The sequence below is a fragment of the Pteronotus mesoamericanus genome, unplaced genomic scaffold, assembly GCF_021234165.1.
Source record: "Pteronotus mesoamericanus isolate MK-2021 breed Mesoamerican mustached bat unplaced genomic scaffold, CSHL_Meso_final scaffold_21, whole genome shotgun sequence".
Lineage (NCBI taxonomy): Eukaryota > Metazoa > Chordata > Mammalia > Chiroptera > Mormoopidae > Pteronotus > Pteronotus mesoamericanus.
The window spans coordinates 14,418,623-14,443,350 of NW_026555310.1; the positions used below are offsets into that span (position 1 = coordinate 14,418,623).

The 24,728-nt window shown below is 38.3% G+C and overlaps 1 protein-coding gene across 1 annotated transcript in view; it reads right to left on the reverse strand.

Annotated features, from left to right (window-relative positions):
• Nucleotides 1-1,728: 1,728 nt before the first annotated feature.
• Nucleotides 1,729-24,728, reverse strand: part of FGD4 (FYVE, RhoGEF and PH domain containing 4) — a 207,713-nt gene continuing 184,713 nt past the window's right edge. The window contains exons 11-17 of the mRNA XM_054591270.1: nt 20,812-20,984; nt 14,439-14,469; nt 14,132-14,224; nt 13,639-13,764; nt 10,472-10,612; nt 7,913-8,053; nt 1,729-6,461 (exon numbers count right to left, since the gene is read on the reverse strand). Of these exons, the coding sequence (XP_054447245.1) occupies nt 6,219-6,461; nt 7,913-8,053; nt 10,472-10,612; nt 13,639-13,764; nt 14,132-14,224; nt 14,439-14,469; nt 20,812-20,984 (948 nt within the window). The 3' untranslated portion in view covers nt 1,729-6,218. The remainder of the gene's footprint in view (nt 6,462-7,912; nt 8,054-10,471; nt 10,613-13,638; nt 13,765-14,131; nt 14,225-14,438; nt 14,470-20,811; nt 20,985-24,728) is intronic.

Here is a 24,728-nt window from a genome sequence, read left to right on the forward strand (position 1 = left end):
AAGTATTTACTGAGTGCCTGCAATGTGCCAGGCACTGTGCTGAGAACTGGGGACATCAGTGGTCAAAACAGATAAAAATCCTTACCTTTATGGAGCTTATGTTCCAGTAGGTGTAGACAAACAATAAAAAAAACACGCACACTCATAGAAATAGCTAATTATTTAGTTTGTTACAAGATTTTAAGTGCTCTGAGAAAAAAATAAACCAGATTAAGGATGAGCGAGAGTGTTATGTTATTAGCGGAGGCTGTTGGAATCCGAGGTACCATGCATGGTCAAGTGAGATGGTGCTGCTGAGCAAAGACTTCAAGTGGCAAAGTTGTTAATCATGCAGACATCTGGGGAAGGAGCATTGCATGAAGCGGGAACAGACAATAGTGTGTGTGGCAAGGCTGGAGTGCAGCCAGCTGGCTTGGTTAAGAAAGAGCGAGAAGACCCATACAGTCAGGGTGGTGGTGGAGGAAATACACTGTGAAGCCACCTAAAGGACTTTGGCTTTTATTCTGTGTGAAGTGGGGAGCCCCGAGAGGGACTGGGGTGGAGAAGCCGCGTGAGCTGACTTCTGCTTTATCTGATTCGCTGGCGTCATATGCGACAGTTGGGGAAGGGGGATGCGCCCACCAAAATCTGGGAACTGAACATACATAATCCTGAGTGAAATAACATCTAAGTCTTTGGAGTTCACTTAGGGATGTATTTATTTACAAGATACAAATGTTTAATATTTAATAGGAATTAAAGTGCTTAATTTTACAACATTTTTGATTCTTTGATTTTATGACCAAATATACATATGTTACACAATATATACACTATCTGCAAGTATTTTACATTCATACAGCTAGAAAAGAAAAATTACTGTTGTGTCCACTTTTTCACATTTGAGTTAACTCTACAATTCTGATAACATACCTTTTCAAACTGATCAGTCAACAATTCAAAACCTGGATAACACTTATTCAAAAATATCAGTCAACTGTCACTCACAAAATGAAATGCTAGTTTTGTAAAACAAAAACAAAAAACAGTTTTATATACAGACATGATTGCTAATGAAGGGAGACCCCCCCCAAGTGATACATTCCAACATCCATATAATGTGTAATATATAATGCAATTCCATTATCATAATGGTCCCTACAGAATATTATGTTTCTCCCCAAACCTACATATATATCACTCTATGTATTTGGTATTCACTTATTAAAATATGCTACAATGAGATTTCTTGATTTAATTTATCACTAATTCTACCTAATCTCACTAATTCAATCTATAATAAATTTCAGAAAGGCATGACCATCATATAACTCAGGGACCCCAACAAGTTAACAACGATCTTGTAGAAGTCATGTGCTATTTCATCTCAAAACACGAAAAAGACACTACACTCTGCCAAATATTCAGTGTGGAAAATAAAAAACTATAATGAACTTTACAGGAATTTTTTTTTTTTTTTTGTACATCAGTAAACAGTGCTGAAAATGACCCAATAGAATGAAATTTTTTTTGTAAGCATAAATGAAAAAGGAAGTCATGACAAGATACTAATGATACAATTTAGAGGCCGAAGTGAAAGGCCTGAGTGCACAAGCCCCATCAGTACGCAATGATATAGATTTATATCTTACAGTTTAGATATCTCTTCTCGGTTTAAGTATTTTTCTCTTAACACACATTGCTCTGCTCTGGAGACCAGCAGCCTCTTTCTGTCCACCTCTCTGTTCGTTCCTGCTTGTTTTGGTTCTTAATTAAACTCCTCTCTACTCTACCAGTAAAGAAAGCAAAGTTATTGTCTCATGACATGATTACGGGCATAAATAAGAATGAATTATACCACAAATCCATGTGAATAATTTATGTTAAAATATTTAAACTAAAAAAAGTTTGTATAAAAATTTCATTTCTATGAAAAAACAGAATTGGAAATCAACAGTATTTTTACATACATACATATACTCAAATTCACAGAGAGGATTTTAAAAGTAGATCTAATGGTCTTTATATAGCATATGCATATTTTCCGAATCTGGAGAATCTATAGTAGATAGTTATATGAAAATAAAAAGCAGTTTGATACCATTAAAACTGGATGAGAATGAAGAAATGACATGGTCTACCTACATATGTCAAAACAGTCCTAAGAATAAGATCTGGTTAGCCACAGTTTTTATAGTGATACATTCTTGAAGAATACAAAATTTAAGAATGAAAACACTAAGACATTCTTGCCTTTTGAATTAATTTTAGCTTATAAATACCATGTGCTTAACCTTAGACCCGCTAACACGAACATCACATGATAGAGGAATTTTCATTATAATCTTCTATTCTGCATTATAGCAAGAATAACTGCAAAAAATAAGACCTTTGTTCCCTAGAACTTTGTTTGCTCCTATTGGTTGGTGCCTTTTCCTCAGAATGGATCCAGCCCAGAAAGATCATTATCAGAGTTATCACAGACAATATGCTCAGAGTAAGAACTTAAGGCTTTGAATAGAACGAGAAATGAGATCTAAAATTTAAAAGGAATAAAACACCCTGTTCCACAAAGTAGAAAAGAAAAAGTAAGTCTTTAGAATTGTGAACTCACAGAAGGATTTTTGATCTAAGATTTGTAGAAGGCATCACTGAATCCTTAACAACCCTGCAGTACTATGAAGTTTGTAGTTTGTTTTTTTTTTTTAATATACTTAGGACTACAGCAAGTATTCTTTAAAAAAAAAAAATCCAATGTATATCTATAAGTGGGGTTGAAACATCTAAAAGGCTAGTTCTTTAAAAAGTTTGGTAATTTTTAAAAATTGGAGTATTTAAAAAACGGGGGTAGTTACCCAGTGAAGATAAGTACACCAACCTGTATGTTATTAAACTTCATGTAAAATGAAATGTTACTGATCAAGTAGTGCAGATGTGCTTTAATGCTTTTCACCATCCATACCCTCTGCAAAAGTGAAATGACTGTGGTGTTTATTTGAATCCAAGGAATTATGCCCACTCCTCCTCACACACACTTTCTCTTCCCTCCACTGAGCAGTGAGTCACATTGTCACTTCTAGGAGTTAATTCTCTATGCCCTGTGGCTGGGGGCATTCACATTAAAATTTCAGTATAAAAACACACCCTGAAGAGTTTTATTGCTTGCATACGTGATAGCATTGTAGATGCCATTATTACAAAAGTGGCTGGTGGTGTTTTCATTATTAAAACCGGGACATCAGTCTGCACTACATTTCCTACTTCATATCCCAAATGGTAGACTTTCAATAAAGCAAAATTTACGTTTAAAAAAAATTGGAATGTTTTATCATGAACAAGTTTTTAGCAAAGTATTTTTTTTTTTTTAATTTGGAGGAAGGGCACTTTAAAGAAAAGATGACTTGAAAAGCAGCAAATTGGAGAAAATAAATAACAGGACCCATATGGAATGTTAGTTTTAATAGGAAAGCAACCAATTACTTTTTTAGGTTCAACCTGTCATGACTGCTCCAGTATCTCAGAAAGCAAGAGACAGAGATTATTCTTGTAATCAGTCATGCTTTGAGGTTTTTGGTCTAGTGGAGTACTTACTAAATGGCTGGCTGACTGAGAATATGCCTTTGACTTTCTTCAAGTAAAAGCATTAGCGATGCTTTAAAAAAAAAACAAACAAAAAACAGGTCAGGCTGCTTCATTGCTTCTCTTTGTGCTTGGCTAAAGAACGCGGGGCAGGATGTGAAGGTGGTAACTGGGGCATCGGAAACTCCCTTCTTATGACAATATTCCCATTTTTTGTTCAAATTTAAGATAATATTAAGGGCATAATAATAAATATTCTCTTCACTCTTCACGAGTATTCTTTCAATAATCTAAACTAAATAACACAGATATTACTGAGCCCGAACTGGTCCGTGTTACTTCCACTCCAGGAGAGGAACTGACGGACAGGAAAAGCACAGTCTTCTTGCTGTTCAAAGCAGTTTTCAAAAATAATCTGGCCCATAATCTTCTAATTGGCCCTTACATTTCCATTGTTCCAGCCACATTTACAAAAGTCATCTCCCCCTGAAAATCATTCTCCATTTTTAGTGCTTCTCTCTTCTTGAGAGGAAGAAAAACAAAGTATCATCTATAGCTACAGTTTAACCTTCTCAGTAACCACCCATGAACACAATGTTGTGTGTACACACACACACACACACACACACACACACACACACACACACACACACAGTTGGCAACTAGAAAAGAGAAGCAGTGTAAAATATTTCTAAGTCTTTCCCTGATTTAATAGGAAGAAGTTACCTTGATCTCTTTTTGGCTTCAAGTATTTGGTTTAATGGAAATGATCATGGCTGGTATTCCTTTTGTGGAGGAAGGAAACCTAACCACGTCAGCCATAACTAGTTCATCTGCTCCTTTGGGGTGGGGAAAAATAGGAGCTCTTTCAGATTTTCTTAAGAGGACCTAAATAAATGAGTGCAAATCTCAAATTCTGAGTGAAGCTATTCTACACTGAAGTGTCATCCCCAAAGGCAGAGGATAGTGAGGTCACTCTTGTGGATTTCTAGACTGATGCATTCAAAGTAATAGTGTTTGGGGCATAATAGGATAAATTAAAAAAAAAAAAAAAAAACCAACACCCAACCCAGATCTAATTGGAGAAAATGATTAAGTTAAATAGCCAACTTAATGTGAGATTTTAATCGTAACTACAATATAATGAAGAGCAGCCTTCGTCACAAGGAATTACATTTTGTCTATTAAGATTCCCCAGGAGGATAAATGAGAAAAGAATGCTCAGGTGCTCTTCAGTTACCTTGTACCTCCCTGAACTCTGCCACTGAAGCATGGCTTTCCAGTGTTGTGTTTCCCCTGCTCTTTAGTGGGGCTTAAAGAGTTGAGCACAAACTTCCTTTAATATCTATCCAGCTCCTGCACACATACATTATCACATGTGAATTTTGTTTCATATCTGACAAAGGAACAGGCCCACAGAGTTATCTTAAGTATTAGTTATCTACAGTCCTCATTTAACCATGCTTGACAGTCTTGTGGAAAAGGAAAACAGGATAGCAAATGTAGTTTCCGGATGTCCCAGTTCTGTGTAAGTTCAGGTATCTTGGACAATTTGGGTTTTTGAGAAAATTTTTGTACATGCTATTAACCATTGTAACAATTAGAGCATGTTAAAAGCATAATCACCTGTATGCCTTTGACCATCCCAGTGACCAAAATACACTTCATCTAGAATATGCAAGACTGAAGCATTAATTAAACCCTCACCTTATATTTAAATAGAAATTACTAGCACCTTCAAAGAGAGGCACTGTTTTAAATAGGCACAGAACAAAAAAAAAAAAAAAACTTTAAAAATATGGTTGGAATTCACTAATATATCCCATGCCACATAAATTACTGTTTTTTCTTATTATAAAAATACCAATAGCCTTAGATGTTAATCAGTTAAACATAAATCACCAAAAACATTTAAGTTTAGAACACTGTCCAATTCCAAGATAAAACATGCTTTATATTTTAAAAATAAATTAGAGACAAATATGCACCTAAATCTGAAGAGAAAAGCATGTATAGTATATATATTTATATTTAATACTATATATACATAATTACTATATACTTAAGATATTTTATTCTTAGGAGAATTTCTACAAAAACAAGTATTACCTTTTCTTAATAAGTCAAAAGTTTGAACATTAACAATCTGTCCTTTCTTTTATTTTTAAAAGGACATGTTACTTATGCAGCTTGCATTTTATAAACTAAATTAAATAAGTTAATACAATAGCCTAAACTGTCCTTGTAATTTTTAACTATGGATCTATTTTGGCAACATGGAGGTATATCTTTCAAACTGTCACAAGTCCTACATGTGAAAGAGAAGACATTAAAACATTTCTTAAATGAGAGTGGCCTATTCTAACTTGATAGTGATATTATCAATTGATACCATTTTCTCGAAGACAAAAGTACATTGCTCATTTAAAAAAGGCTCCATTTTTCACATTATTTCCAACTTCTATGGGTAGAATGGCTCTGCACATTAATTTCACCAAGAGTACACAAACATAGGAAAATAGTCCCCTAACAGATACTTTTATGAGCCTCTATTTTTCAACATAAAGTGCTAAGAGATGGATAAGGAGAGCTGGGAATGTCTTGAGCTGTGAATCTTGAGACCTGTACGCGGGCTGGTATTGGAGTCAGCATTCTGATTTTTATTTAGGTTCAGGGTGATCGTCCAAGGTAGCTGAATGCTCGTTAGGACCATCTGGTGTCTCACCTGTGACAGCTAGAAAGATGATTTTCAACCACTTCTGTTTCAGTTCCTCACTGTCCGCAGCAAAGCTGTGCACCGACTTGGACTGGGTCAGTTTGAAACTGTGCGGCAGGTCAGCGCTCCTCGGCATATCGTCCACAATGTAGCCCAGGAGTGGAATGGTGGCCTGGGCTCTGACATCCTACGGAGAAAACACAGAACACAAGAGTGGGATGTATTCGTGTGCTATACATGTCCCTTTGTGATCTGGCTCCTACTAAACCTCTTTTCCTATCATCGTTCCACACAGACTTGCACTGTGACTCTCCATGGACAAAGATGGTGATCTAGCGACAGCGCAGCGCCTGTGCATGAGGCCACACTGATGATGTGGACTGACTGACTGAATGAATGAATGAATGAGAGCTGACACCTAAATCAGCTAAGATTCACTGACCCAATATTTTTTCTCTGTGAGGGAGCCTACTCAGCTCTTCTTCATTCAGTGACAAAGGGAAGAAAAGAATAGTCATATTACTATATAAAGCCAGCAAATGTTAACGATTCTTTCATTACCAAACACAGTTTTAGTTGGTGTCTCATTCATTCATGCATCCATTTATTTATAGACAGGAAAAAGTTATAGGAAAAAACACAAAATAGAATAAAATATATACCTTGGCACCTTAAGTTGATTTCTTTTTTTTCTTAATTATTTTTATACTCACCTGAGGACATTATTTCATTGCTTTTAGAGAAAGTGGGAAGGAGAGAGGAAGGGAGAGCGAGAGAAACATCGATGCAAAAGAGAAGCATCGACTGGTTGCCTCCCATATTCGTTGGGTACAGGATGGAACCTGCAACCCAGGCATGTGCCCTGACCAGGAACTGAACCCGCAACCTGTCAGTTCTGGGACAATGCTCCAGTGAACTGAGCCACACTGGCCAGAGCTTAAGCCTATTTCTAAAAAATGTTTTACTAGCCCCTAAAGTAGATATAGGCTAAAGTACAACAGGTACATTTAAAATTTTATGTATTTCCAAGTGAGTGGATAATTGGTTTAATTGCTATTTGTTTTTTAAGCATTATACAATCCATAGTGCCTGGTGCTGTTCTGGTTAGAAGCTAAATCTGCATGTCTGTCTTTCCCACAGATTTACCTCAGATCCCTGCACACATGGTTCTCAAACAACTGTTACTAGATAATGTTAATATACAGTTTGTTTAAATTCCCCTTCCTCTCAATTTCTTTCCTTCATGTATCCCTGCATTCAAAGGGGGCAGAAAAGGCTTACTATTATTTCCTGTCATTAAAAAAGCTCCTTCTTCTTCCTGCTTCTCCCTCTGCTTCACCCCCTTCTCCCAATGCCACTTCCTAATTGAACTCACATTTTTCTGAAAACCACTGAATAGGAATGAGAGAAGGGGAGAACTGATCCACAGGGTGAAGGAATTATTGGCTGTAAAAGGAATCCACCAATTTAGGTAAACTTTAATTTTCGTTACTTACTATTGTCCCGATTATGATGAAACAGTGAAACTGAGCTCTCTTTTTCTATCAAGGAGTGACAGGAGAACTTTGAGTTCAGTATCTATCCCCCTTCCTGTGTCCCTGCGACCTCTGTCCCTTCAGACAGACACAGCTTACGTACCTGGGGGGCCCCGTACATGTACAGCACAAGTGGGTCTTGTTTGGGGATCACACACCAAGCTTTCTGCCAAGGTTTAGACTTCTCCATATACTGAAGAAAGCTGCACACCACGCTGTTTCCAGATACTTCTGCTGATTCAATCTAGGAAAGTATAATGGAAAGAGAGTGAGAGGGCGCCAATGAGAATGAGCACTAAAGAGACCACATAGAGAAGCAATTCAACCTACGGCAATAGTCATGAAATGCGGCGCGTTTATATAAAATGTCTCCTGGGATCATCCAAAAGGCTCACCTGCAATTACTATTGAAACACTCATCCAGAACTATTATCAGCATGGGGAAATATTTAAGTCAACCTTAACACTCCGTATTACCAGACCTTGAATTTAAATAAAGTTAAACATTTATTAAATGCTTACTCTGCAGGCACTTTTCTTAGCTCACTAAGAAATGTATTATTTCATTTAATCCTCAGACCAAGACCAAGAAGTCAGGACTTTCATTATCTGAGGTTCAGAGATAAAAAAGCTTTCCCAATATCATACATTTAGGAATTGGCACGCTGGTATTTGAGTCAAATCCAAAGCCTGAACTTTTAACTGCAATGCATACCAACTTGAACTATGTAAGAATGCGCTAACAAAAAGGCAAATACCGACTAGCAATCTTTGTTCTGGAACCTGAGATAACTCAGGTTTTAAAAACTGCATGAACTGTTTGCAGAAACATTTACAATTTTCTGCTTTGTCTCCATATACATAAATCACTGGCTAAAAAGCAAACAAAACCACTTGACCAGATGAAGGTTTTCTTGCACACATTAGGGAAAACATCAAATCCTCAGTGTCGTCCATTCAACAGTGCTGGTCTGCAAACTCTTGTTACTGGTTCACAATAAGCACAGAAAGTGAGAGTAAACACTGAGCAACTTTCATAGCAGTTTGACTTTGTGATGATACTCAAGCACATGATTGTGTATTTTCCAAAAATACTGAGCTGTGATGGTTTGGAAATAAAACCAGCCCTTCATCACTGGTAGTTTATGAAGCACTAGCTGGCAAACTATGGCCTACCAACCCACCACATTTTGTACTGCCTTTGAGCTAAGAAAAGTTTTTACAGATAAACATTGAAGTCAACTTCATAACAGGGAACACTAACTTTGGACTTCAATTAAGAGAAATGCCACTAAAGAATTCCATTCTCCTTATTACCATACTAAATAAATTATATTAAATTATTATATTTAAAATTTTGTCAATAAAAATTTCTGAAAATTAGTTTTCTCTCTTCTTAAAGAAGTAATTCTCAGTGTTACCTCTTGGCCTGCAGAAACTAAAATAGTTTTTCTCTTGCCCTTTTCAGAAAAAGTTTGTTAACCCTTGGTCTAGCGCATATAATACTAGTTGGCACAAAGCAAGTGTCAAATATTGCATGTGCGTGTACATCTGTGTCACCCTAATTAAGCAAACGATTCCTCCCACCCCAAGTACTGGTTTTTCTAGTAAACTACCTAGAGATTTTCAGTTCATAGATACAGCCCGAAACTCACCCCTTACAAGTTATCATATTAACTTAGTTGCATCAGTTGCCGGTGCTGAGTACTGAGCCTGTACCCTCGGGAGCCAGTGCAGCACTTCCTCCCACCCCACGTGAGAAAGCCCCATTTCGGTCTGCCATCCGAGCGAGCGACAGCTATACCTAGAATTCAGAGTTACACTTTCCGTTTGCAGACTTTAATCATAAATGAACCTTGAAGTTCATGATCTTTTTCCTGCAACCCGAAAAGACTTTTGTACACTTATTTATACAGTGTAAATGCTCAATAAATATTCATTGATTCTCAATAAACCACAGAAATGCTTAACAGATCAAGTATGTCTATGACTTTTAATCGTGAGCCTATTCTTTACAGACCTTCCAGGTTATCTTAAACTTTTTGCCACAAAGGTCTTATTATGTCTTTGGGTGTGAAACTCATTTCAGATACAAGTTGCATTATATAGCTACCAAGCTTGAGGGTCTGAATGTATTCTAAAACATGAGTCAAATTCACTTGTGAGACATTTCAATAATATTTCAATGCAGTTATAAGATTACTGTCACTCCTATTAAATGATACTTTTAATGCCATGAATTGAAAGAGTCTGCAGGTAATAAAGTAATGCTTTAATCTAAATTTTAATAATTTCATGCAGTGGTTTTTCAAAGCTGGTATGATGAAACTGAGAAAAACTTTCCTATTAAAAAATACATTATAATAATTTGGGCATTAGAAAAGATAACAATTAACAGTCTAATATTTAGCTATAGCCATTTTCACAAAAATCAATATATGCACTCTCAAATGCAGAACACTGCCCCTCTTCTTTCTTTAAAACTGAGCATGATCCCAAAATTCAGCAACATAGAACAAAAGTATGATTTGCTCATCATTCTCCAAATAGTTAAATACTAAGAGAAACAACAAAACGTGTTATTTTTATTCTTCAGGGTTAAAAGACATCTATGTTCCTCATATAAAAATTTAAAAGACAGCCAACATTTACTGTTTCATACCTCTAAAATTCCCTTTCTTTTCTTTTCTTCATTGTCTGTGAATCCACTTATTATTTGGTAACAGTCTTTACAAACTTTGCTCAATTTACCACCATCATACTCCAGTTGAGCTTTGTAATCAGAACACTTCCAACAAACCACCTCAAATGAGAAAAGGCAATGAAGAGTGAGTAATCATATTGAAAAAATAATGAGATTTAAGCCATAAACATTGGTAATGATAATAAGTGAGAAAGAGTTATATATAAAAGGCAAATTTTTGTTACACTAAGAATATTCCCGTGAACATCAGGACCGTTTGCCATAGTATTACATATAATGCTGTTTGTGATGGGCTATGCTTGTTCACCCTTTTCTTCCTGACCTCTAAAGGCAGATCTTCAAAGGCTTGATCCGAACCTTCCTCTTCCCTCCTCTAGAGGTTTCATCAATATCCTTCCAAAATGAACTCATGACCTTCCCTGCCCTCAACGCTCTCCTCCCCCCACCCCACCTTTTCCAACCTGTCTCCTCTCCTTGTGCTCCCCTGTAGCAGGGGGTGGCATCGCCATCTAACTAGTCATGGCAGGTCATAAACCTGGGACCTCTCCTGAGCCCTCTCCATAGCTCACCCCATAGAGTCATTATGTAACAAAGTCCAACGGGCTTTTACCTCCAAGACAGTTTCTCAATTTGTCCATTTTTCTACATCTTCGTAAGCACCCAAGTTCAAGTTATCAGTGTCCTAGTTGGGATGATTATAAACTTGTGACTTCTCCTTGTAACAATGTGACTGGCCTCCAGGCCTCTACTCTTACATCCCCCCAAGCTATTTTTCAAACAACACCAGATAATCACTTAAAAATCATAATCTGATATGTTTCTCTTCTATTTAAAACCCTTCCCTCTTCCCTTTGCTGTTGGATAATGAACACATTCTTAACCATGGCCTACAAGTCCTGCGTGATCTGCCCATCCTACTCTCTGTATCTTTGGTGGCACTGGCTTCAATAGACCCCAAAGTGCTATGCTCCCTTCCTCCTCGTCTCTGCTTTAGGAGTCAACTTTTGTTCATCCTTCAGATGTTGACTCAAAATTTCACTTCTTTCAGGAAGACTCCTCTGACTTCCAGAACAGAGCATGTCTCTTGTCACTGTGCTACTAAAGTTACTTGTGCTCTTATTCATGTGCTGATTATAAGTTATAATCATATACTTTTGGGATTATTTGATGTTTGTTGCCTTCACTGGGCTGTAAGCTCTATGAGATTGTCCTGGTGTATCTTTCTTACCAGCACACAGTAAGTATTTATAGAATGCCAAGGAATGAATGACTGTAGTGAAAATGCATACTCTTTCTTGGTAAATGATATCTTTTTCCTAATTACTATGGGGTAGTTGTCATAAAAAAAGAAACTTTCACTTGGAAAAATTATCCTCTTGCTTCTAGGACCATATTTTTTTCTCCAATTCATAGTGAATGAACTTTACTTAAGACATGGAAATATTAGTAGAACTCTTGATTTAGGTTCACAGCATGTAAAGTTCATGACAGAAAATTATTCACTGTTTTCTCATAATTACAATAAAATTACTAGGATTTAGAATGAGGCATGTCTGTATCTTTAAATTCCCATTAATTAATATCTTATTTTCAAATCGTATCATAGTATTTTGATGATCAACATTCAAACACATTTTTGTTTGTTTACTGAACCAAGTATGTCAGTACCTAAAATCATTTCAAATAAACTCAATGACAGATTTTAAAAAATTTTACCCCAAGGTGGGGGAAAAAGATGTTTGCTATCACCTTAATTTTGACCTAAAAACTGTCTTGCTGCATCAAAACTTAGAAAAAAGAGGAAGAATGAATCTGTAGTGTAAGAATAATCTAAAAGAACTATCAAATTGTCACACTGAAGCACACTCACAATATATGACGTTATTACACTGCAATGCTGCTACCCTTTGCTATGTTTATTTGTTGCTCCGGAGAAGGAAGTATGTAGTCTCACCTGGGTTTACAAGGTCCCCCCAGACGGCTGCTCTCTCCTGCGTCACCCCATGCTTTGTTCCTCATCACTCTTTCCATATGAAACAACGCAATTGCTGAAAACCTGTTATGTGCCTTGTCTGGCTTGAGTTGCTGAATTTTGTTAAAGAAATATCACTAAATATCACTGCCATTAAATGGATTAGTGTATCCTTTTACATTTATTTTACATTTACATTTATGGTTACATTAGTGTAATCATAAACCTCTAATGGGCCCCAGGCGTCTACACTTGCTTCCCTGGCAGGCTTGTTTTTCCCTGTCCAGAGACGACTATTTGATGCTTAGTGCTCTTTCTCAAATGTCCCCGGCCTGCCTTTCTTCCTTCCCCTTCACTTCCAGCTGATGACATTTTCTCATACCTCTGCAGAAACATACCTGTCACCAGCCCCACAGCCCTTCCTTTCCCACCACCAAATCACACACACGCCCGCAAGGGCAGCCACCCTCTCCTTCTTCCTTTCTGTTTACGATGGAGGAAAACTCCCCCCCCCCATCAAAAGCCTGAACTTCCGCATATGCTAACAAGTTCTCTTTTCCCAAAGCCATCAACCCCTTTGGTTATTGTTTCTCTAATTACTTCTGCTGCACCTCACCTTACCCATCACGCTCCGGCACAGGACCTTTCCGCGGTCTCAAGAAAAGACCAAGCTCTTGTCTCCCTCAGGGTCACACAGACTCATACTGCCTGAACACACTTCCCACCTCCCTTCTTGTGGTTAGCGCTTTCTCACCTTTTGGGCATCAGCTTAAATATTGCTCCTCAGATAGGTCTTCATTTTTCTAACTGAAAGTGGTTCCAAATCCTCCTTCATTACCATTATTCTCCATTTTAAACTGCTTGCTTGTCTCCTTGTTGCATTTATAGTAATTTGAAATGCCTACTTGTCCATGGACCGGACTTTGGTCTATCTTCTCCGTCCGCATGGAGGCTATGTGAGGCGGGGTGTCATTTTGCTTACCAGTTTTCTTCCCTCCAGGACCCAGCACAGTGCTTTGTACATGCTTGTCACTGAAATGAGTCTACCAACGAAGTGCTTCACTGAATGAGTTTTTGGGTCTTCTCTGACTTGATGATTTTACAATACCTATTGAGTCACTGGCAATCTAAATGACCAAGAAATCTCACTTACATGTCCACATGCTCGACAATGGTGCCTTCTCCTTGTCAGTGCATTGAACGACTCTTTGCATTTCATACACATGGTTACTTCATTATCACGGATCCATCTTGGGGCCCTTTTCCCTAGCTCAGCAGTCTGGGAAGGAAAGAGAGACTCCATTTGAATAGGAAAAAACTGTCACTTCCTTCCATCTTCTCTTTCTTCCTTCCTCCCTCCTTTTCTATCACCCCCTCCTTCCCTCCCTGTCTTCCTTCCTTCTTAAAAAGCACTTAACAACGTTGCTCATACCATGTCCTGGTAAAGTAAAAGGTTCAAAGAAGTTTAAGCAGTATAAAAAAGACACTCACTATTATATTCACCAAAGAAGGAATGAGATTCTGTCTAAATATAATTGCCAGTTTTGGCATTGCGAAGGAAAAAGGCTGCTGAACAAAATGAACAGATAGATCTTTTGTATCTGCAAACAGCAGAGAGCTTAAAGTTAAGAATCAATTCCACTTACAGAAACCTCGGACTGACTGTCATTATCCTTTGCAATTGCATTTCGGAAGGTCTCGTGCCTCTGATGGAAAGCATCGATAGTCTCTTGAAGGGCCTAAAACATAAGTAAAATTCAAAGCACACATTACAGTATCACATGCAAATTAATGAAGATACTTTATTAAACAAATATCTATGATGGGAATCCCCTTAAAAATTATATGGCCTTGATTTGATGACTACATGTGCACAATACAACAATATCTGCACATTTGTGCACATACACAGGTTACCAAAAAACAGAAAATAAAAACAAAAATAAGGTTTACCTTGATCCATTCTTCTTTGTCTTGTTCAGAACTAAAACAAAACAAAATTAAACTTAATGCAGAGACCATTAATGAGTTATACCTGGTGAACAAAACTATGTTTTAAAGTTGTTCCAACTTTCCGGAAAACTCAAGGGTTTCCAAGAAGTTACAATCAAAATTAAACAGAATCTCTGCCGATTGAACAAATAAATTCTTGAACAGAGTTTTAGACATCGATTTACAATAGTGCACATAATTTTTGATAGGGAGGTATAAGTTTAGGTTTTATAATACACTGCCCTGACATTAGGTTTAACAACCATCATGTAGTCATAGGTATCAGGCAACTCCGTAGATCTAGCATTACACAGAATGTACATGCGACTGGTCTTCCAATCCTCCTTCATAAAAACAGACCAGGCTTCTAAAGGCTATTAGTCACAGCCCATCTTAAGAAAGATTATAATTATCCCTGAGAACATAAAATACCTTTGTAAGGCTTTACAGACCTATTTTAACATTTCCTTTGATAAACAATTTAATTTTATTTTGCTAGAAGGCTTCAGGCAATACCATACCTAACCGATTATAGACAAAACAAGTTTTAAATGCCTGTAGGAAGGAAGTTTCACAGATTAATGGGCCCTAGCATTTAATAATTTTTTGTTAGGAAAAAATTCCCTTGACTATAGTCAAGTCCCCTGTTTTCGTGTGGAGGCAAATTTTCTTTATTTCATCGTCCTTACAGGTAGCTTATATAGCTGGTTGTTATCATATACTATCTTAGAAAAATCCCCTTTAGTAGACTCTGGCCTAAGATCTCAAAACTGAGGGATTTTGAAGACTGTAAAAGAACAGGGTCTGTGTGCATGTGTTTGGTAGACGCGGGCTAAGTCTTGAGTTCCAGGCTGCAGGGCACACGCCTTAGGCCCACAGGGATCACATCCCTACCAGTGTGGCCGGAGGTTTGCTCCGGTGACACTGTCCCTCTTCCTAGGAAAGTTATCACCGAACGGCACCATGTCCCAGGCGCGCTGCCGGACTCTGTGCCTGGCAGATGAAAGGGCCTGCTTATTGCTCATCGGGGGATCCTCGGGGCAGGCTGGGTGGGGATTCCATCTCTCCCCCGCAAAAAGGTTTCCCTCTATGGCTGTGCCCTGCCCCCACGAAATCGGCTCTACTGCCCTGAAAGTGAAGTTGAGGCTGGCTGATTTTAGCTTTCTAAAGTCAAGGAAACTTGGAGTCTTTAATGGTTTTGACTTACTCCTTTGTTGAGGTTACTTATCACTACATTTTTATACCCATATAGCAACCAAAAACCATTGAATAAAAACTACAGAAAACAGAAATACTTTATATTCTTTTGAATCTGGAGGAGTGCGCAGAGTATAAGAGGTCAGCCTTGAGGCTGACTCCTTTAGCAACAAAAGGATAACCCTCTTTTCTCAGGCGGCTTCGGAAGTGAATTATCTTGAAATATCTCCAAATATGCACCCAAGTTTGGTTGCCATGTCATCCCGCTAACATTCCGGCATTCTGAACGTCTCCATTCTTGAGAGTCATTGCACACTTGTCCGCAATTCCCGCTGGGCCCGGGCCTGGGGGGCCCTACGGACGCCCTGAGCGCGCGGGAACCGCACCACGCGGACGGATTGACCGGGGGCCGAGGACCAGCCCCGCCCCCCGCAGTCCCCTTCGCTAGCCTCCCGCTCACACCGAGGGCCCTGCCCTTGGGCCCCCTCCACCGCCCTTGCACCTGTGTTCCCTGTAGAGGCGTCAGGGTTGTGCCCTCAGCCTCTGTGGGCGACCTAGTGACATGGCTGCACTGGCCGGAGGGTCCAGCAACTAAACCGCAGGACACCCAGCCTCCAGCATTGATATCCCTCTGGCCCCGCTCCCTGGACCCCAGGCGGGCTGGGCTGAGGGAGTAATCACTTAATTTCAATCTTCAGATTACTATATAATAATAATATATTCTAGAATATAAATATATCTAGAGCAATGATATCAGGGGAATAAAAAATTTAAGTAAAATGACCATGTTTCTATACTAACTGGAATCTATCCAATACTGTATATTGGAACTCTACAAAGTGATGACTAGATCTGTGCTTTATAAAATTCTTCATGAATCAGCCCTATCCTAAAGAGAAAACAGCCCAACCTGATAAATGGGGCTGGAGTCCCCAACTCAGGCAACCCAAGAAACTTTGAAAATATTCTGTTCTTCAGACACACATCTTGCAATTGCAGATTTGAAAGCATGCTGACATTTCACAGCCAGCAGCAGCATCTTCATTCTTCTGCGATGAAGGCTTCTCTAATGACCACAGAAAAATCTCAAATAAACAAGCTAACCCTACATCTAAAAGGACTAGAGGAACAACAGCAACGCCCAGAGCAAGCAGACGGAAGGAACTAATCAAGACCAGAGCAGAATTAAATGACATAGAAACGAAACACACAATTCAAAGGATCAATGAATCCAGGAGCTGATTCTTTGAAGTTAAACAAAATTAATGGTTAACCAGACTTCATCGGGAAAAAAAGAAAGATGACCCAAATAAGTAAAATCAGAAATGAAAGAGCGGTAACAACTGATACCACAAATACAAAAGATTGTAAGAAATGCCATGGCTGGTGTGGCTCAGTGGACTAGCACCAGCCTGGAAAGGAAAAGTCGCTGGTTCATTTCCTGGTCACAGGCCTGGGTTGCGGGCCAGGTCCCCAGCAGTGGGTGTGTGAGAGGCAACTGACTGAGATGTTTCTCTGGAACATCAATGTCTCTCTCTCTCTTTCACCTTCCCTTTCCCTCTCTCTAAAAGTAAATAATAAAAAATCTTAAAATAAAAATAAATTATTACGAACAACTATATGCCAAGAAATTGGACAACTGGGTGAAATGGATACATTTCTAGAAACATACGATCTTCTAAAACTGAATCAAGAAGAAGCAGCAAACCTGAATGGACTGATAACAACTAGCAAAATTGAAGCAGTAATCAAAAAATTACCAGCACACAAAAGCCCTGGACTGGATGGCTTCACAGGTGAATTTGACCAAATATTCAAAGAAAAACTAACGCCTGTCTATCTCAAACTATTCCAAAAAAAATCAAGAAGAGGGAAGATTCCCAAATTCTTTTTTACAAGGTCAGTGTTATCCTAATCCCAAAACCAGGTAAAGACACAACAATGAAAGAAAATTATAGGCCAATATTTCTGATTAACATAGATGTTAAAATGCTCAACAAAATATTAGCAAACTTGATCCAACAATACACTAAAAAATCATACACCATGATCACACGAGATTTATTCCAGGGATGCAAGGATTATACAATATTTGCAAATCAATAAATGTGATAACATTACATAAACAAAATGAAAGACAAAATTCTTTCTCCTTTGTGATAGAAAAGGAGAAAGAATTTGTATGATAGAAAAAGGAGAAAATTCTTTCCTCCTTTTTCTATCATATCAATAGATCCTGAAAAAGCATTTGATAAAATCCAGCACCCATTTATGATAAAACATTCAGCAAAGTGGGAAGGGAGAGAGCATAGCTCAATATAATAAAGGCCATAAATGAAAAACCTCCTGCCAATATCATACTCAGTGGGCAAAAAATAAAAGCATTTCCCTTAAGAGCAGGAACAAAACAAGAGTGTCTGCTTTCACCACCCTTATTCAACAGAATACTAGATGTCCTAGCAACAGCAACCAGACAAGAAGAAATAAAAGGCATCCAAATTGTAAAAGAGGAAGTAAAACTGTTGTTATTTGCAGACAACATGATAGTGTAGATAGAAAACCCTATAGGCTCCAACAAAAACTACCTGACCTAATAAGTGAATTCAGCAAAGTAGCGGGATACAAGTCAATATTCAGAATCAATGGCATTTTTGTACACCAACAAGGAACTATCAGAAAAGTAAACTAAAAAAAAAAATCCCATTCCTATAGCAACAACAAAAACAAAAAATTTCAGATATCCCACGTAGCAATATTTTTGCTAGTATATCTCTTAGGGCAAGGGAAATAAAGGAAAAAATAAACAAATGGGACTACATCAAATTAAAAAGCTTCTGCATGGCTAAGGAAACCAACATCAAAATGAAAAGTAAACCACATGGGAGAAGATATTTGCCAATGATAAACTGGACAAGGGTTTATCTCCAAAATATATAAAGAACTCATAGAACTCAACACCAGGAAGACAAATAACCCAGTTAAAAAATGGGCAAAGGACCTAAATAGGCCTTTCTCCAAGGAGGACATACAGATGACCAATAGATAAATGAAAAAATGCTCAACATTACTAGCCATCAGAGAAATGCAAATTAAAACCACAATGATATAGCACCTCACACCTGTCAGAATGGCTATCATTAATAAATCAACAAACAACAAGTGCCTGTGAGGATGTGAAGAAAAGGGAACCCTTGTGTACTGTTGGTGGGAATGCAGACTGGCATAGCCACTGTGGAAAACAGCATCAAATTTCCTCCAAAAATTAAAAATGGAACTGCCTTTTGACCCAGTGATTCCATTGCTGGGAATATACCCTAAAAATCCTGAAACACCAATTGAAAAGAACTTATGCATCCCTATGTTCATAGCAGTACTATTTATAATAACCAAGTGCTGGATGCAACCTAAGTGCCCATCAGTAGATGAACGGATTAAAAAACTGTGGTAGATTTACACAATGGAATACTACACAGCAGAAAGAAAGGAGGAATTCCTATGTTTTGCAATAGCATGGGTAGAACTGGAGACTATTATGCTAAGTGAAATAAGCCAGTTGGTGAAAGACAAATGCCATATGATCTCACATATAAGAGGAACCTAATGAACAAAACAGAACCAGAGACATGGAAACATGGAACAGACTGACAGCTGCCAGAGGGGAAAGGGGAAAAGGGAGAGGGAATGGTGGAAAGAAGGGGAAGGGTTCAGTAGAAGAACATGTATGAATGACCCTTGGACATGGACAACCGTGCGGGGATTGACTGTGGAGCGGGGGGTGGGCTGGGTGGAGGAGAGCAAAGGGGGGAAAATTGGGACAACTGTAATAGGATAAATAAGAATTAAAAAAAGGTTAAAAAAAAAAAGATCTTTAATGATCAGAACTATAGTGTAGGCTTCCTTGTTGCCAAGTGCAATCACTCAGTGAGTCAACAAAATACATTCTTCTCTTGGGTTTGATGCCTGGGGTCCAAACCCTATTATGATAAGGTAGAAAAATCATTATATTCAGAGCCAAGCCCTCCATCATTTCAACTCATGTTTGAAATGCCACCTTCGAATCCTTAGATCAGTCCCCCTGCAGCCTGCTACATCTCTCACAATTGTAATTTCACCAGTTCCTGACCTCCAGGGCACAAATTCCTGCTAAAATGATTTATTCCCTTATCAAAGCCTGAAGTTTAAGCTCTGTAGTTTCTAAGTGCAAAAACCCAGGATGAATTCATGGGAGCAGCCAGAAACACACACTATTGGTGCAAATGAACAGAAGGGCTCTGACTCTCCACAGATTCTAGGGTATCAGAAACATGAGGGCTGGGGTTGGCACTTAACCCTCTGATCTGTGACTTTCTGGAGTATCCCTATTTTCACCATGCCAGGTAAGCTAAAGGGGTAACAGTCTTAGTAAAGCAGGTATTTCAAGACCTGACAGCAATCTGTCCTGCAGTGGTTCACACAAGAGGTAGCTGTGATCCACCGTAGTGGTTGCCCTGTTTTTTCTTTCCAACATGGTTATGCTAGGCCGATGGATGGGGGAACTCCAGCCCTTTCTCTCTCACTCAGTGAAGCATACAAGAAGCATATACAAAGTCCTAGTTGCTAGAGGCCCAAATGGCCTCCTTGGTGTATCCTCCAAAAATGACAAAAGAATCATTACCTTTTTTACCCTGCCTCCTCCGAACATTCTCTCCATCAAAGTATCATTAAGTCACATGATTGCAGAGACTCTGAAAGACTAAGTGTTAAACTTCAACATCTGGCATGGAATAATAATCATCAATAAACATTTGTGTACCAAAGGAAGGATGGAGGAAAAAGGATTAGGGGAGAATCTTTTCCTACAAAGACTCAAAACTTGGCTTAAATGCAACAACTTCATTCTCTGAGCACCTTGTATATCTAAAGAGTAAGTACAGTTTACTGAATGCTTACTTTCTGAAAACAACTATCCTAGGCACTGCAGAGGAATCATAATGGAAGACATCATTCCTGCTTTTCTAGAGCTTTCAACTCTCCACTTACGTCCAACCAGAATGGCAGAGATCTGTAGCATTCACTTGGGAAAGATCCTCAGAATTATTCTGTTCTACAACTAATTCTGCTGCTTTTGAAAGCTGTGTGATAGAAATGGTTCTCTTACCTGGCTTGCAATTCCAGTGTTCTCTCTTTCCCAGACACCTGGAAAGTGTGCGGGTATTCCTCATTGTGGGTCTCTACGATTTGCATTCCATCTATGCCAACCCTGGTTCGCACTGTGAATTTAGAGCCCACCAAGCTGAATCTTGGCACGCAGTAGAGCAACATGTTGTTGAACTGCAAGGAGGCAGAACACATATCAATAATAAATAGGAAAACAAAGAAGAAAGTGACCAATACTGAAAGTAATCTTAGGCAACATTACAAGGACTTCCCAAGGAGTATCATACTTTCTATATGAGCAAAATTATCTCAATACAATATTGAGATTTTATGCTTGTACCAAAATTATTGAATTTTAAAATTCATAGCATACACTTCCCTGTGTTGGTTCATAAATATTTTATTGATATTTAAATAAACCAATCCTCATTTTGTACTATTAATGAAATTAATTCAATTAAATTCAGCAATAATTTATTAAGAGCCTTCCATACACCGGCAGCTGAAATTCTCAGTCCATAAAACTAAAGTACTTAGATCACAAAATTTCTAATGTTTGTGTCTTAGGGAGCAACTGTGTATCAGCTGTCAGAGGGAAAGAGTAATATTTAGTAATTATTTTTATCAGTGTGTTTAATGTTAAATTAACATATAGCCAAAAATTATTATCTTAAATTTTATTCATACATGTGGGGTTAGCATATTAACACCATAAGAAACTACATCACTGTTTTATATTGACCCATATCATGCTTAAGAATTCATCCTGTATAAATGAACAGAAAAGTCAGCTATTTTAGCAAAGCATCTTTAAAGATAGTCTTTATAAGATCTACTTTAAAAAATGTATTTATTGATTTTAGAGAGAGAGAGAAAGGAAGAAACATGGAATCGTTGCCCCACTTACTGTATGTATTCCTTGGTTGATTCTTGTATGTGCCCTGACCAGGAGCATTGTCTTGTGCCACAACCTTGGCGCACAAGGACAATGCTCCAATGAGCTTAGCCACCCAGCCAGAGCTTTATGAGATTTACTTTTAAAATGAACAACTTTATTTTGAACCTGAATCAAATTTTGTGCAGTGCCTCATCCCTAGGCAACAATGAACAGCCCTTGCTTATCAGGCCCAAGCAATGATTTTGGGAGGGCATTTGATTCCCTTTGTATGTATTAAAACATGCAAAAGGATGACAGGGTCTAAATATTTGGGTTAATTCATAGGCAGATTCCTAAAAAAGGTCCATATCTATATTCGTCCTTCATAGTTGTTTCTAGGGTCGCATATATTTTTCAAAGATGAGAGCAACTGGGGACTTACACCCTTATTCACAACGTAACCTCGCATGTCTCAGGATCATTATCTGTAACAGTTACATGTTGTTGACAGGATGAAATAAGGAAAATGTTGTATTCTGCCAGGTCTTCTGTTTGGCTCCACACCACCATAAAGACTAGAAATGGTGATGGATATTTAAAGACATTTCAACATGTTTTTCGTGATAACGTGTATTGTACTCATTCTGAAAGCAAATTTCTCACCAGTTGTTCCTCATATATCATTTTGCAACTTCCTGTAACCAGCGTCAGAAATTTCATTTCCACAAGTGGATAATGCAGAAATAAAAGGACACAAGTGCATTTTATCGGATATATGACCACCACATTTCACGTTTACATTTTGAGAAGTGAACACTAATAACCTATGCCTTTATCATGTCTGCTGTACTCTCACTATGACAGTCAGAGCCTCAGAACTCTAGCAGCTATGATCTAGAGATTTGAAAATGCACTGAGAGGTTCTCAGCACCATCCCAGCTTGATTAAGGCAACAGCTTGCCTGCTACCTTCATGTTGACATCTCTTTCTCTCGTCTATCAAGGCCTTCTCAGGTAGGGACTTGGTCAAGGCTATGAATGGTGCAGGACCAGCTGCCCAGCCAGCACCAAAAGGGACAGGGCTCACACTCTAAAGACAGCAAAAACCACCAAATTTTTTCTGTAAGTTGAGTGATAAATGTGATGTTTTGGCATAAAATTTCTGAGTTATCTGATACTTGTTCTCAAGTTCACTTTACAAAGTTCAGCAAAGTCTTGTTACTTTATGGAAACACAAGTGAATATGGAAGTTCTTAGTATTTGCTTTTTTTATCCTCACCCAACGACAAAATTTCCATTGCTTTTAGTGAGTAGGGGAAGGTGGGGAGGGAGGGAGGGAGAGAGAGAAAGAAACACTGATGACTGATGTAACAGAGAAACATTGATTAGTTGCCTCTTGTATGTTCCCTGACTGGGGATTGAACACACAACCTAGGCACATGCCCTGACTGGAAATCAAACCAGCAAACTTTTGGTTATAGGGAAATGCTCCAACCAACTGAGCCACACTGGCTAGGGCAGCATTTACTTTTTGTAGTTATGCTCAAACAAGATGACAGACGATCTTATATTAAATGATACTTTTCTCTTTCCCTTTCATGTTTTCAGGATTACATTTCTCCTATTATCTTCTTCCTAAGTGGAACTTTACACTCCAAAATGTCAATAACTATTAACCTTTCAATATATAGGTCAAAATCTAATGCTAGTCAATAAATACCCCTTTTCTTCTTCCTAAAGGTGAAGGTGAGAGCTCTTGAAGGATATAAAATATCGCTTACAAAGAAGTAGATGGTATACATGTAAAGGAAGTGAGTCCTGATCCCCCTATGAACCTTGTTCTTGTGGCAAAAGCCACTGTCATCTCTCTGGGCTTCTACTGTACTAAAAGAAGAAGTTACAGCAACCATAACTCCTAGTAGATCAACTTTCCTTTTCAGTGTAGGAGGTTCCTTTTTACTCCAGGCCCATCGCTCTGAAGTAGATATTGGCAAAGCAACCTCTGACTGGTGAGACCAGTGTTAAAAGTGCTAGGCTGTGCCAAAACCTAGAAGCAAGTCTCAGTCTTATTCAAAGTGTAGGGAAGTGCCCCATTCTTGATCTCTAGCATTCCTCCATTATTTATTTGAAGTTTCTTAAAATATATTTATTTGAATGAAATAATTCAATTTGATGTCTCACTAGTGACTGTTTCATTGAAGTTTGATTTAGAAGGTAAAAGCATATTTTTGGAGGAGTTTCCAGAGCCTAGTCTGTATTAAAAGTTTAAATAAAGGGAAAAAAAATCTAAATCTGTCAAGTTACAAGGAAATAAGAAATAGAACTCCAAAAGGCCAAGAATAAAAGCTCTTGGGCCATTCTATAGGATAATTTGGTGCATTTTTAAAAAACTTTCACCTGTCAGGTGTGGTTATTAACAGAATACCCTACCACTGACATATTTTTAAAAAATGGTGTGGAGGCAGGCAAATTTGCAAACACATGAAGATTTGAAAGCCAAAATCAGATTCTAAATATAATTTGACTCTTCAGATGAATGTAGCTTCCCCAGAGTAGGAAACGGAAAACCAGCTCTCATGTTTTTTCTAGAGCAAAAGGAAAATAAAAATGGTACTTCTGAAGTTTCTACATATGAAAAAACCAAGATGCTCTACGGGAATAAAAGTGTGCAGGCCAGAGGAGGGCGTCTGAGACAAACACAGCATTAGAGGGGAGGGTTAACAGTGGAAACACTGCAGGAAAGGCTTCTAAGATGGTCTGCAAAAGATAAATGTGGCTTCCCTAAAGTTCCTGCCATGTGGCTTTATTCTCCCTGGAGGCAATGGCATCATGAGATGTTTGAGAGCTTGTAACAACTGGAACAAGATGGGTCTTTGCCTCAAAGTTACTGCTGCTCTTTTCCCTCAAGGCTCTTGCCACCTGTTCTAATAGCTGCTTAATTTGGGTCTGTATCAAGGCAGGCAACCTAAAACTATTTCCAGAACAATTCTCAAATGTGAAAATTCAACTAACGCAATTGGTTAGAAGTTCCACTGTAGACAG